Source organism: Gorilla gorilla, chromosome 15 (genome assembly GCF_029281585.2).
Source record: "Gorilla gorilla gorilla isolate KB3781 chromosome 15, NHGRI_mGorGor1-v2.1_pri, whole genome shotgun sequence".
Taxonomy (NCBI): Eukaryota; Metazoa; Chordata; class Mammalia; order Primates; family Hominidae; genus Gorilla; species Gorilla gorilla.
The window spans coordinates 108,717,477-108,732,175 of record NC_073239.2 but is presented as its reverse complement, the minus strand read 5'-3'; the positions used below and the strand labels follow the sequence as shown (position 1 = coordinate 108,732,175).

Below are 14,699 nucleotides of genomic sequence, written 5' to 3'. Positions count from 1 at the left end.
TCTACATTGAAAATCTGTTGTTGAATGTAGCCACCTTCTTAGCTAGATCTTCTGGATAACTTGCTGCAACTTCTACATTAGCACTTGCTGCTTCACCTTGCACTTTTATGTTTTGGAGACTGTTTCTTTCCTTAAACCTCGTGAACCAACCTCTACTAGCTTTTAGTTTTTCTTCTTCAGCTTCTTCACCTCTCTCAGCCTTCACAGAATTGAAGAGAGTTAGGACCTTGCTCTGGATTAGGTTTTGGCTTAAGGGAATGTTGTGGCTGATTTGATTTTCCCTCCAGACAAATAAAACTCTCTCCACATCAGCCATAAGGCTGTTTCACTTCTTATTTGTATGTTCACTGGAGTAGCATGTTTAATTTCCTTCAATAATTTTTCCTTTGCATTCACAACTTGACTAAGTGGTATAAAAGGCCTAGCTTTTGGTCTATCTCGGCTTTCAGCATAGCTTCCTCACTAAGCTTAGTCATTTCTAGCTTTTGATTTAAAGTCAGAGATGTACGTTTGTTCCTTTCCCTTGAACACTTAGAGGGCATTTTAGGGTTATTAATTGGCCTAATTTCAATATTGTTGTGTCTTAGGAAACAGGGAGGCCTGAGGAGAGGGAGAGAGATGGAACAGCTGGTTGCCGGAGCCATCAGAACACACACATTTATCGATTAAGTTGCCCATCTTATATAGGTGTGGTTCGTGGCACTCCAAAACAATTACAATAGTAATATCAAAGATCACTGATCACAGGTCACCATAACAGATATAATAATAATGAAAAACTTTGAACTATTATGAGAATTACCAAAATGTGACAGAGACATGAAGTGAGCACATGCTGGTGGAAAAACGACACTGATAGACTTATTCAACACAGTGTTGCCACGAACCTTCAATTTGTAAAAAATGTAATGTCTATGAAGCACATTAAAGCAAAGTACAGTAAAATGAGGTATGCCTGTATTCAAAATATTTATGCTAGTTGCCCAGATATCTTGCCTTTTCAAAAGGAATAAAAGCTCCTTTCTAAATGGATGCATTAAAGATGGAAAGAAGGAAGTGTATGGCAAAGAACCGTCTAGTGTCAAGAATATGTTAGCCCACAGTAAGCCAAGGATTTAAAAATATTAAAAGTAACAAGAGCATTTAAAAATGTTCTGAGGCTAGAAAACACTGACTTGCTGACTGAGATGGGTGCTTAGGAGAGAAGGTATAATTTTAAACTCATATTTTCCTTTGTCTTCTCTATCAAGGAGTTAGATTTTCAGATCGGAAAGGGTGGAATAAATGTCACCAAAAGAGAAATTGAAGCCTGAGATAGATGGGAAGATTCTTTAGACAAAAAATAACTCCTTTAAAGAAACAATTCAAGTCTCTTTATGTGAACAAGTTAGATACTATGAACAAAAGAGTGCTTGCATATGAGATTCTTGCACCACTCTCCTGAACTGTTGAAGAATGATATTGATAACAGGAAAGATGCCAGAACCAAAGATGGAAAAACAATTAATTTTCAAAAAGGGAAAAAGTTGTATTGTGGTGAGCATGGTGTTGATATGACCTGAATTCCTAAATAATTTAAAGGATGATTTGTGAAATTAAGAAAGGTAGAACCCAGGATAAACTCTAGAAAAACAAGTCATTGCCATTCTTATTTTCATTCACATTAAAAAGATGTTTTGTTGTAAAAAGAATTAAATATACCTTTCCTAAATATAAAATAAAATATTATTTTGTATTGGCATATAAGCCTTTTATTTATATATTTTATGTTTTCTTGTTTTTTTTTAAGGCTATTGAATTTATGGAAACGTTTGTATTTGCTATTAAACTTCAAAGTCTACAAACTGTAAGACTTGTATTTAAGATTCAAACCCAGACTCCCAGGAAGAAAACCATTGGAGAATGCTCACTGTCACTCAGAACCCTTAGCACACAGGAAATGGATTACTCTTTGGATATAACACCACCTTCAAAAATTTCTGTAAGCGATAATAGTATGTTAAGAGTATTTCATACTTCTAGAATTATTTGGTGGATGGGTTTTTGTTTGTTAGAGAATAACCTGAATAGAATATTAGAGGATCTGGAAGGCTCTCAAGTAGCAATAATATTATTTTCAAATATTTTAGAAATTATTGATAAAACGTTAACAGAACTGTTTTCTTTCTCCATTGGAAAATAACCTCAGGGTTACCTTCTCCTAGCACATTTCTTTTTTCTTTTTTTTTTTCGAGACGGAGTCTCGCTCTGTCGCCCAGGCTGGAGTGCAGTGGTGCGATCTCGGCTCACTGCAAGCTCCGCCTCCTGGGTTCACACCATTCTCCCGCCTCAGCCTCCTGAGTAGCTGGGACTACAGGCGCCCATCACCATGCCTGGCTAATTTTTTTTTGTATTTTTAGTAGAGACGGGGTTTCACTGTGTTAGCCAGGATGGTCTCAATCTCCTGACCTCGTGATCTGCCCGCCTCGGCCTCCCAAAAGTGCTGGGATTACAGGCGTGAGCCACTGCGCCCGGCCTCTCCTAGCACATTTCTTATTAATGTTTTATACTTCAGGGGAAATAACTCTGAAGTATGAATAACCTTTTTTTTTTTTAAGTTTTTTTAGGTAGCTGATAACTTAGGAAAAACAAGAAAGAATCATAAATTCCACACTCAATCAGAGATTGCCCTGAAATAGATTAGGAAAGTTGTTTTAACCATGAGTAAGCTATACAGCAGCTCATAAATTGATTAGAAGTTTTTACAGCTGATTTTTTTTTTTTTCTGTAAAAAGCTTTATTACCTAATGGTGCTGATTGGGACCTGCTATTTGCTTCTCTCAGCCAACTGAACACTGTTTTTAAATTGTTTAGGAATTTCTAATTAAATTGTACAGATTGAATGTTAGGATAATGTTTATAAAAATCAGTCTTAAGCTTTTGTAAGGTCAAACCTATATGCGGTTTTAAATTTGTATGGGATTTATATTTTACCTGTTTCCAAAAATATTTAAGGTGACTGGAAGTGCTTCTTAACTCTGGGTATACATTAGAATCATCTGGGAGCTTTAAAAAAATGCCCATACATAAACTAAAAAAAATTAGAATTTTGGGGGATATGGGGCAGAAACATGTATCTACCCTTCCCTTCCCTTCTCTCCCCTCCCCTCCCCTCCCCTGCCCTCCCCTCCCCTGCCCTCCCCTCCCCTCCCCTCCCCTCCCCTCCTCTCCCCTCCCTTCCCTTCCCTTCCCCTTTTTTTTGAGGAAGACAGAAAGCTCTGTAGCCCAGCATGGAGTGTGGTACGCAATCACAGCTCACTGCCTCCTCCATCTCCCCGCCCAAGCAATCCTCTCACGTCAGCCTCCTGAGTAGCTAGGACTACAGGCACACCACTGTGCCCAGCTAATTTTTTAAATTTTTAGTAGAGATGAGGGGTCTTGCTATATTGCCCTTTCTGGTATCAAACTCCTGAGTTCAAACAATCCTCCTGCCTCGGCCTCCCAAATTTGCTGGGATTGCAGGCATGAGCCACTGCGCCCAGCCTTGCCTATTATTCTTTATCTCAACCCCCAATGTGCTGTTCTGTAACTATGACAGGAGTTTGTCACTGGCATTTTTGACACTAGCTTAGTAGGTAGTAATCTGCAGCCATAGTTTACAGAAGGCACAAATAGACTATTCAAATAGATAATTCATATATTAAAACTTTAAAAACAGAGTATATAAGAAGGGAACTCAGGGATTTTCTGTGGAATTAAGACATTATTATCTGCGTTGGAAAATATGAATGAATAATTATGGCTAAATTTCTACTAAATCATATTTCATGTATCAGAGATTTTATAAATATTTGTGTATTTTCTGAATGCCAGGTGCTAGGGTTATAGATTGATACCCTGAAAGAAGAATGTTTGGGCTATGCTGGACCAGTGAGTTTATGTTAATAAGTGTGAATGTTTCATATTATTGGCTAAAGCAATAATAGTATGCTTTGTTTTAAAGTGTTGAAGAGGAAAATAAATATTCTAATAGTGATGTTTAAAGAGCCGTACTTTCCCATCCACACTGACAACTGTTTCACCATGAACAGCACAACTTTCGGGTTTTTACTCAATAAAGAGTTCTTGACCTTGACAAATAGTAGTGTAAATAATTACTTCAGATCTCAAATTTCGGTATTGAATAATGTGGAAGAAGTACGTTTTCCTGAAGAAATAGCTGGCATTTACAGAGATGTATCTTGCGGCTGCCTCAATGCTACGTGATCTAATGATCTAATTATCACCGTGGTGTTCTTTATCCCTTTTGTGGAGATCAGGGGAACACTTGCCTGAGGTTATACAGCCAGTAGTTGGGGAGTCAGGATTTGAATGGAGGCAGTCTGATTCCAAACCCAGCTCTTTTAACTCTGCCATGTATTGCCCCCCTAAGAAGATATTCTCAAACATCACCAGATCATGATGTTCTCTAATGAAGCTCAGCATTTCATTTCAACCCTTCCAGGAAGGCTAACAATGTTTTCTTTTCTGAATAAAAGGATACATTATTCAGGAGCAGTTTTGTGCTTATTAAATGCAGTCAATACATAACTGCTAATTGATTGGAATTTTAATTTTTTGGTTATTTATGAGATTTAAATAGTTTAAATCTTTGAATAGTTTTTCATGATCTGAATTAATGTCCTGGAATATGAATTGAATTTGTGAAATAACCTTGGCAAGTAGGAAATGGTAAGCCTATTGCCAAATGCTGCTCTGTTTTTTTTTTGTTTTTTGTTTTTTGTTTTTGAGATGGAGTCTCTCTCTGTCGCCCAGGCTGGAGTGCAGTGGTGCAATCTCGGCTCACTGCAAGCTCCTCCTCCTGGGTTCACTCCATTCTCCTGCCTCAGCCTCCTAAGTAGCTGGGACTACAGGTACCCGCCACCACGCCTGGCTAATTTTTTCTTTTCTTTTTTTTTTTTTTTTTTTTTTTTCAGTAGAGACGGGGTTTCACCATGTTAGCCAGGGTGGTCTCGATCTGACCTCGTGATCCGCCAGCCTCGGCCTCCCAAAGTGCTGGGATTACATGCGTGAGCCACCGCACCTGGCCAATAGTTTAAATCTTTGAATAGTTTTTCATGATCTGAATTAATGTCCTGGAACATGAATTGAATTTGTGAAATAACCTTGGCAAGTGGGAAATGGTAAGCCTATTGCCAAATGCTGCTCTGTTTTATGAGAGTGAACTCTACAATTGTGTAACAATAAGAGAAGTTTTGCCACCTTTACGTGTTTTCATAAGTGTTATTACATTGTGGGTACAAAACCGTAATAAAAAATAATAAAAAAAATTTAACCATGATTTCCCTTGTGTTTTATAAACAGTGTGACTCTATCTTTTAAAATATATTTTTTAAATGCCAAGGACAGCAATTTTTTTTCAATCAGCAAAGGTTTTTTTTTTTTTATGGCTACCAAATTAGTTCATGTGAAAAGTTGTTAGTTCATTCTCATTCTGATTACAATCAAAAGCAATAAATTAACTTATTTATTAGAAGTCAGCATTTGTTGCCAAATAACAAGTTTTATCATCAATTTAGACCTTTTCAAGGGGAAATTAAATTCCAACAGTTGAGTTTGTACTTGTTAAGCAATTCACTTTTCCTTTTCTATCTCTTCATTTCTAGTGGCATGACTGGTTTGAAATACAGAATCATATTTTAAGAAAACACCAAGCTTCTGTCAATGTTATGTATATGGAGAGGTTGGGGTTTTTGTTGTTGTTTTTTTGTTGTTGTTGTTTTTACCAATGAGCTATGAGCCAGTTATTGGGGAATACTGAACAATATCAAATATAAATGTCTTCATCAAGTGTCATTCAGTTGTTCTGTAACTTTATTGGAATCAGTACTAACAAAGACTTTTGTGTCTGTCTATGCTGAGCCCTAGTATGATCTGTGAACATTATGTTCCTACTTTATTCCTATTCTTACTCTTTTCAACGTGTAAACAATAGTGTTTTTGTGTTTGGACAACCATTCTCCCTTTTATTTTTCAGTCCAAGGACCTTGGAATCCACCTAAGTAGTCTGGCTTGTGTTGTATTTCACAGACAAATTACCAGCTTTCTTCTGCTGTTGGTCAGCAGTACTGAAGAACACATTTTAATTTTTCCTCTTCTCTAAGTCTCCTTCATTTTGCTGTTTGCCTCAGGTTTTCTTTGACCTTTTCCTTATTATTTACTGCCTCATCACTTTGACTAGCTTCCTTCTTGCCAGCTTTCTTTAGCTTGCTTCCATTCAGCATAGTAATTCAACTCTTAATCCACAGATCTGTTTATTGCTGTCTTCTGATTGTGGTAGCACCTACTCTGATCTCCATAATTAGAAAAAAATGATGATTTTCATATGTAACTTTTTAATCATATTTCATGTGTTATCTAAAAATAATTCGACTACATTTAGTTGTTTTGAAAGTGTATTCCTTTTGTGTTAATTTCACTGGCATTTTCTTCAGTGATACTGCTTATTAATTTAATTTGCTTTTAATTTGAATTGGCTCTAGGTGTCACAGATTTTGAAGTTTCAGTACATAGATATAACCTGTATTTTCAGAATCCATGCAAATGGGTACTTTAAAGAATTCATGATATTTATCTTCATAACTTTGTCTTGTAACTTATAGTTTTGAATATCATTTGAAAGGAATACTTTCAAAATTTCTAACCTTAGCTTTTTATCTTTTAATTTTTGAATTGTCTCAAAAACTTTATTCTTAACTACCAAATGACACTTTTTTGATATGCAGGTTTGCCATGCAGAACTTGAATTGGGGACTTGTTTTCAAGCAGTAAATAGCAGAATTCAGTTACAAATTCTTGAGGCACGGTACCTTCCAAGCTCATCAACACCTCTGACTTTGAGTAAGTATATCAGTGGTTCGAAGTAGAATCTTCAGAAAGTATTAGTAATAGAAAGTATTTTTTTACGTTTCTTACAGTGGAGATTAAAATCTTAGTAACTTTTATTATTTAACTTATTTACTTTAAATTTAAAATTATAAGATTTCAAATTTTAGCCATTGTGTCTACCTTAATACAGTGGTCTCTTGAGTGTTATCCAGTTATGACCTCTCTGCCTTTGATACTGTTTTTTATTTAGCTCATCAGTTCATACACGTTGAATGTCTAGAGGATTTTCAGTTATATTTTACCATCTGAAATGCTTTATCCTCTCTCTAGGTCTGTGCCCTTTGTGGAATGCCCTGCTAACTAGAAACTTAATTGTAAAAAATATATATATCAAAAACAAACCTAGAAACACTTTTCTCTCCCTGTGTTTTGTGTACAACCAGGAGTTGTGATACTTTGGTTGTCTAGTCCCAGAGATTTGAGTGGGCAGAAGTGCCCCTTTTCCCTACTAAAAGAAGGGAACTGTCTGGGGGCAGGCAAAAGCAATGCATGTTCACCGTAACTAGAAAGACTAAAAATAAATGAAACTGAGCATTCAATTCAAGAAGCTAGAAAAACAACAAACCCAAAGAAATTAGAGTAAGGTATTAAAGCTAAAGTTGAAGGTGACAGATATGGAGACAACCACAAAAGGCATAATCAATAAAACTAAAAGCTGCTTCTTTGAAAGAATCATTAAAATAGACACATCTATAGAAGGTGAGATCAAGTGAAAAAATAGAGAAAACATGAATGATAATTCTGAGCAATGAAGAGGATATAATTTCAAATTCAGAAGAGATTCTATCATGTATAAAGCAATACCATATATGGCTATACCAATTTATTTGGGTATCTATGTAAAATAAATGACTTTCTGAGAAATTCAGCGGTTGAAAGTAGAATCTTAAGAAGAGGAAGAAAATCCGAATAAAAGAATAAGCATGAAAAGGTAGTTAAAGAACTGCCTCTAATAAAAGCACTAGACCAAGGTAATTGTACTGGGAGATTCTACCAAATTTTCAAGGAACATGTTATTTCTGTTGTATATAAGCTGTTCCAAAGCATGAAAAGAAGATGGAAAAAGTAATTTTGTGAGGTCAGCATATTCTTGATACTAAAACAGAATGGATAGCACACACAAAAAGTAATTATAGACTAATGTCACCTATGTAGATAGATGGAAAATCCTAAAATAAAAATAAGCAAATAAAACCTAACTTGGAATAAATCATCAGAACTATATATAATTAATTCTAGGAAACAAGGACAACAGATGCTGTTTATGACGGGCTTCCCTTAAAACAGCTTATCAGGATGACCACAACTCTTCATTCTATCAATCTGACGGTCGGATCTCAGCCCTCACTGTGGCTCCCACCTTTCTGGGAGTTCTCACTTTCTTGCTTCCCTGGCAGCCCAGCTCTGTCACCTCCAATTAGTCAGACTGTACTTTCTGCTTGAGCTGTAGGCACTGTGTGTCAGTCAGATAGGGGAGTATGCTTAGGTGAAAAGCTATATCAACCTGAATTTTACCCAGTGAAGTTCCCGTCTTTTACCAGTTGACTTCCCTCCAGTTTCTTTCTGCTTTTAGTGTTTAAAAATTTTTTTCCAAAGTTTATAATAGTTGTTTATGGGAAGGTTAGTTTATACAAGCTATTCTGCCATTACTAGAAGCTCTATACGTCTCAAATTTATTTAAAGTACAGATTTTATCTAGTGGGCATATACTTAACTCCTGGAGTCTTTTATATTTTACCTATATAATTGTGAAATAAATACCTCCAGCTGTCCAAAAAACTGGCACCTCTCTTTAGTGTGATCCTTTTCAGTGTGCACTCTTTTACTGTGATTGTTGTTTATGCCTTCATTTCCAGTCTTTAATGGCATTCAACCACAGAAAGATTAAGTTCATTTAAAGTTACAGTAGTAAAGTATGGCCAAAGTTATAAAGTTGACTAGAACTGTTTTCTGTTATGGTTGTAGCTCATCAAACATTTAAAAGTGACTTATCTATATTTTTTACAATAAATGTTATATATATAAATTCCAACTTGGATGTGTATATACACATCTTTATATGGTATTTTGAATAACATTTTATAAACCAATATTTCTAATTTTTTAGGTTTTTTCGTGAAGGTGGGAATGTTTAGCTCTGGAGAGTTGATTTATAAGAAAAAGACACGCTTACTGAAGGCCTCCAATGGAAGAGTCAAGTGGGGAGAGACTATGATTTTTCCACTTATACAGAGTGAAAAAGAAATTGTTTTTCTCATTAAGCTTTACAGTCGAAGCTCTGTAAGAAGAAAACACTTTGTGGGCCAGGTTAGTAGGAGTTTTTATCCTTCCTTGTATTTTTCTATGCATTTAAACAGTCAGTTAACAAAGGGAATACAGGATAATATTAAAGTCAAATAGAGTACAGTTCTTCAGCATCATAAATCAAAATTCAGTGTTGCTACAAAAATCAAAACTTGTCAGACTTTTTGCTTTAATACAAATAGTTGGAATTTCTGAGCAATCAGGTTTATCTTTAAATATGTTTTTTTCTGAGCTTTTTTACTTCAAAAACGATGAGAATTATCAATTTTTCAGTACTACTGACTTGTTCCTTGTGGAAGGAGGGAACATTAAGCATTTAAATCAATTTCTTAAGTCTTTGAGTATCAAATATACTTTATTTTGTTTAATCTTTGATTTAATGTTTAACATGGGCACTTTTTATATTCTCTTACCTGCGTTAGTTTTGAATTCCTAGAACATGTCCATTTTAACAGTGGTTGTGATATTATTTAGTTAATACTACTGTCTGGATTATTTTAAAATCTTGGTACAATTTGTATAAAACAACATAACACTTGCTAACTTGCCAGTCCTCTAGGAACTTGTTTCCTTTCCTTACACTGAATAGACTAGTGGTAGCTGTCCATTATCTTTTACCTTAATTACAATTGTTTGAACCACATTTAAATTCCAAAATCTATATTATTGGTTTAAAAGCTTCAACTTGACAAGATATTATTAACAGTCTACATGAAATCCTCAAATTATATATGAATTTTCAAAGATTGATATCAGCTCCTTGATTTACTTTTTAATATATATTTTTACGTAAAATACTAATTAAAATGTTGTTTTATCATTTATTATTTGGAAAAGAGCTTGAATTTAAGAATTCATATAACCAGCATAATTTTGAAGGCCATTAAGCCTTTATGAAGTCAATTCAGTTAGTTTTCGTATATCATCGAGTGTCAACTTAACGGTATGAATGGAATAGGAAATTTACTTGAGATGATTTTCATGATAACATTTGTGGTGATTCCATTCTCTTGGTTAAGATTCTAGTTAGAATAATAATTCTGGAAAGGTTCTTACTGGTCATCTGCTCCCTATGGCTTATCTGGTATAGCCTTAGGAGGAACTATGATGGGGTAGCCAAAGGTGAACTCAAGGTCTTCCACCCCTGTATCAACCAAAGTACTCTAATGTCTGTTTTACATACTGGGATTATTTGTAAGATTTCATTTGAAAGGAAGGTTCTTTAGACCAAGAAAGAAAAGGCAAAAGGTTTAAACCAATGACCTGCTCCAATCTCTTAGAAACTGAATCTCAGAGAAATTAACTTCAAGGTAAAGCATTTGTTAATGCTAGAGGTAAGATGAAAATTCAAGTTTTTTTATTGCTTGTCTTCATAATAATATAATTATTGTGATGTCTTTTGTACAATTTGCATAATACTATGTATACATTCACATGTAGTATTTAAGTTACATAAGTGATGGGTACTATGAAATTACTATTGATCAAGAATGACTATTAGATTTTAATTAAGATTACACTTTATTTCTTGTAAAAGGTGATTTAAAATGCACATTCCTTACCAATCTAATTTGAATCATGATTAGCCTCAGTTTAATTATCCTTACAAAAATGTTTTTGAGTGGTTGGGATCAGTTTTAAGTTGAGCTCCTAGATTTGTTGAATAGGAAAGGATACTAATAACTGTTCTAGGGGAAATGATTTTGTAATATTTCACCTTGAATTTTTGAATTGAACTAAACCTTATAAACTAGTCTTCAGAATGACTAAGCAGGTTAAATGTTTTAGCATTTAAATGTCAAATAGAGAAATCAATCTGACTTTTGGAAAAAAGAAAGATGTTTAATTTAAAATATGTAAAGCAAACTTCCAAATTTCTTCCATCAGTAAGAGTAACTAACTGTCTGAATGTAGTTATTATTATTGTGTCAAGTTAAATGATTGTACATACTTTCCTTTACAGATTTGGATAAGTGAAGACAGTAATAACATTGAAGCAGTGAACCAGTGGAAAGAGACAGTAATAAATCCAGAAAAGGTTGTTATCAGGTGGCACAAATTAAATCCATCTTGAAGACTTCACACATTAATTTGGTGAAGAACTTGACATTCTTTTAGAAGACTTATGATTTCAATTTGCTACCAATGAGAAGAGGCAAATCAACAAATTTGTCAATTTATGGGGGCTATAATTACGGTATATAATGTATCTGATAGAAAATTTGATAAGAAAATGTAATGAATTTTATCAGATATCCAAAGTAAAGGAAATGTTTTAAAACTGCAACAAGAGACACAGACAGTAAAATCAAAGTATTATTAGGATGACTAAATAAATTATAAAGTCTGTGAGAATATCAACCATAGATAGTTCTTTCTATATTATGTTTTTGCTTTTGTATTTTAAGCTTTACTTAGATATTCAAAACCTGGTATATCAAGTCTCTGTTAGTACTATTGGCATTTAGAAGACTTTAACATTATTTCAGTGCTAGGCATTATTGATTAGGTCTTGGCTCCACTGTTTACCTCTTGCTATGTATTTTCTCTCGGTAAAAATGAATTGAACCATTTCAACTATTTTCTATATTTGGGGAAAGTCTGTGCCCTGTGTTTCATAATTTTTTTACCCATAAGACATCACATTATCACTTTATAAGCTACTTATCTCCAAAAAACTTCAGAAATAGAAAACTACATTTTGGCAGGAATAATTGAAAACACCAGAAGGTTGAAGTTTAACTGGAAACCCAGAATATACATACTTTGCTGTTTTCTTCCCTCAAATATTTTACTGTTTGTTTTATTTGGAGTTAAAATAAGAGTATCATCCATATGGTCCATCCTAATTCACAGAATTAAATGAGCTTAAGTAGAAAATTCAGTATTTTATGATAATCACTTCATTTTTAGTTTTTAAAATTTAGATTATTCTATAATTTACCGTGTTTGAGTATTTTCCCATTTTTTCATAACCATACCTGATTATACTATGTAACAAATATTTTCTATTGCAGTTTTCTTTCCAGTACTTATTAGAACTCAGTATTTGGAAATAATTTCAGCTTAATTGACCATAAGAACTGTGGCCAAAAAGAACAATTTTTTGGAGAGGCAGATGACATTATACCTGATTTTAGAAAATCTCACTTTATTTTTGCTAATAAGTAGACTAAGTGCTCTGTGTTCTCAGTCTTCCCGTTTTTTCTGCCCCCATTCTTACTTTGTCCCATGCATGCAGAGAAAGATGGTGATATTTTAGGCCAGGAGTATACCTTGCTATAACCTAAGCATGCCTTCTTTATTCCAGCTCCTATGTTCTGTGTATATCATTAACATTTTCCCAAATAAACACTTAATTCTCTTTTCCCTAGGTGCCATCTCCTCAAGCTACAAAATGTCCACATCTTATATCCCCTTTGCTTCTACTGCTCTGATTTTGTGGTACCAGTACTCTCTGCCACTGAACATTTTGAAATATTTTTGTTTTAGATTTGCAAAAAATGACATATAGGTCAATACTCACATGGATTTTTAAGATAAATCACCTGTGTGATAATATTTTGAATCTGAGACAAATACAACTTTTAAAGATTGTTTTTAAAAATAGACTTTTTTTTTAGAGCAGTTGTAGGTTAACAGAAAAATTGAGAGGAAGATAGAGATTTCCTTTCTCCCCTGACAAAGCCCTCAACAGCCTCCCAGGCGATCAGTATCCTGCACCACAATGGTACATTTGTTACAATCAATGAACCTACTCTGAAACATCATTATCATCCAAAGTTCATGGTTTACATTAGAGTTCCCTCTTGGTGTTATACATTCTATAGGTTTTGACAAATATATGATGATATGTATGCATCATTATAATATAGTATAGTTTCGCTGCCCTAAACATCCTCTGCAAATGCAACTATTTTAATGGGTACCAAAGAAGTAAATGTATTTACTGGCTTTTAGATAATAAATAACGGGCTTTATTGTTTATTTTAAAAGCTACAATTTGTTTTAGCTGGTTTCTCTGTTCTATTAATGCTTTGAATTTCCAAATTTAATATATGTAGTCATGCATTTAACTTAATATTTCATTATTTGATTTATTTAATTTTCTATATTCTTACAATGTGTGTATGATGTATAATTTAAGGGAAAGCTATGACTTCTCGGTTTCTTAGAATCCTAGGTAAATAAAACAATAAAAAGAAAACCCTTACATTTAAAAGAGCTTTCAGGTACAGAAGTATTGATACAACTAAGATCCTAAATGTTTTAATTAGTGTTTACTTAAGCCTTTTTCAGGTGAGGAGGTACTAATGCTGGTTATTTCCTTGAAGCTTTATGTGGACCTATAAATAAAAATCCAATCTCCTGCTAATAGGTGTGCATATTGTGAGAAAAACGTTAGGAGCTGGTAAAAAATGAGATTCTGTGCCAAAATAACTTCTCTTCATATTTGCCCAGGCATTTCTTGACCTTTACCCACTTACGCAAGGAGAAGGAAATCATAATGATGCCACGTGACCAAAGGAAACCATGGAAGGGTTCACGCTGATAGCTGATAGCTTGCACAGTGCTCATTCCTAACAGTGGATTTACTTGTAAGCTTTCAGATCAACACAAATAGCTGCAGCCTGGGTTAAAATATAACATCACTATTTGGCTTTTGTTTTGCGTGATTTTTAAAAGCAGTACTCCTAGGGAAATGGCCTCTGAAGTATATGAGTTTCATCTCTTACCAAGACTGTTAAGAAGAAACTAGTGGGATTTTGAACAAGTTATATAATTGTGGTCTGAAAAGAACCTAAACTGAAGTTCTGTTTAAATATAGTTACATGAATTTCTCTGATACTAATGTACTCAACAGCCAGGTGTAAACTATATCTCCTAGTAACATTTTCCATTTTCGTTTAATCAAATACTTGCTTATGAAGGATTTCAGAAATTTGTAATAAATGTCAGCTTTTGATAGCATAGCAGTAATTGACATTTCAAAAATATATATTTCTTTCTGTGTTTGGTTGGGTGTAATGAGGAAAATACCTGATAAAATGTCTGAAGACACTTTCTAATGTTGTCTTGGTGCATAAGCTATAATTTTTATTCAAAATTAAATTTCAAATGTTTGCAGTTTTGGCTAAAACATTGAGTTGAAAGAATTATGAAAAGTGGGCCCATATGAAGTACCATGTTCATTTTGAAATATAGATTTAAGATTTAGAAATATATTAAAAGAGTTAATGGAGCCTCCTAAATTGGATTTTATTTTGTGGGTGAAGAATTGTAGGAAGATGACTGTGGCCTACAGTTTTAGTAATCTCCTAGTGGAGTTTTTTTTAACTTAGTACTTTTTTATTTTTAAGTTTTTTAATCTATAAAAAATGTGATTTCTATAAACAATGATTACAATAAATAATTATATTAAACTGTAGGACTCTGATAATGGCAGTAGATGTCTAGAAAGAAAGTTC

General features: G+C 33.9%; 1 protein-coding gene across 3 annotated transcripts in view; it reads left to right on the top strand.

The window, feature by feature from the left end:
• TC2N (tandem C2 domains, nuclear) overlaps positions 1-13,606 on the top strand; it is an 85,226-nt gene extending 71,620 nt beyond the window's left edge. For all 3 annotated transcript variants that reach the window (XM_055361251.2, XM_004055584.5, XM_019010194.4), the window contains exons 9-12: positions 1,790-1,981; positions 6,765-6,879; positions 9,035-9,234; positions 11,195-13,606. In XM_055361251.2, the coding sequence (XP_055217226.1) occupies positions 1,790-1,981; positions 6,765-6,879; positions 9,035-9,234; positions 11,195-11,305 (618 nt within the window). In that variant the 3' untranslated portion in view covers positions 11,306-13,606. The remainder of the gene's footprint in view (positions 1-1,789; positions 1,982-6,764; positions 6,880-9,034; positions 9,235-11,194) is intronic.
• Positions 13,607-14,699: the final 1,093 nt, after the last annotated feature.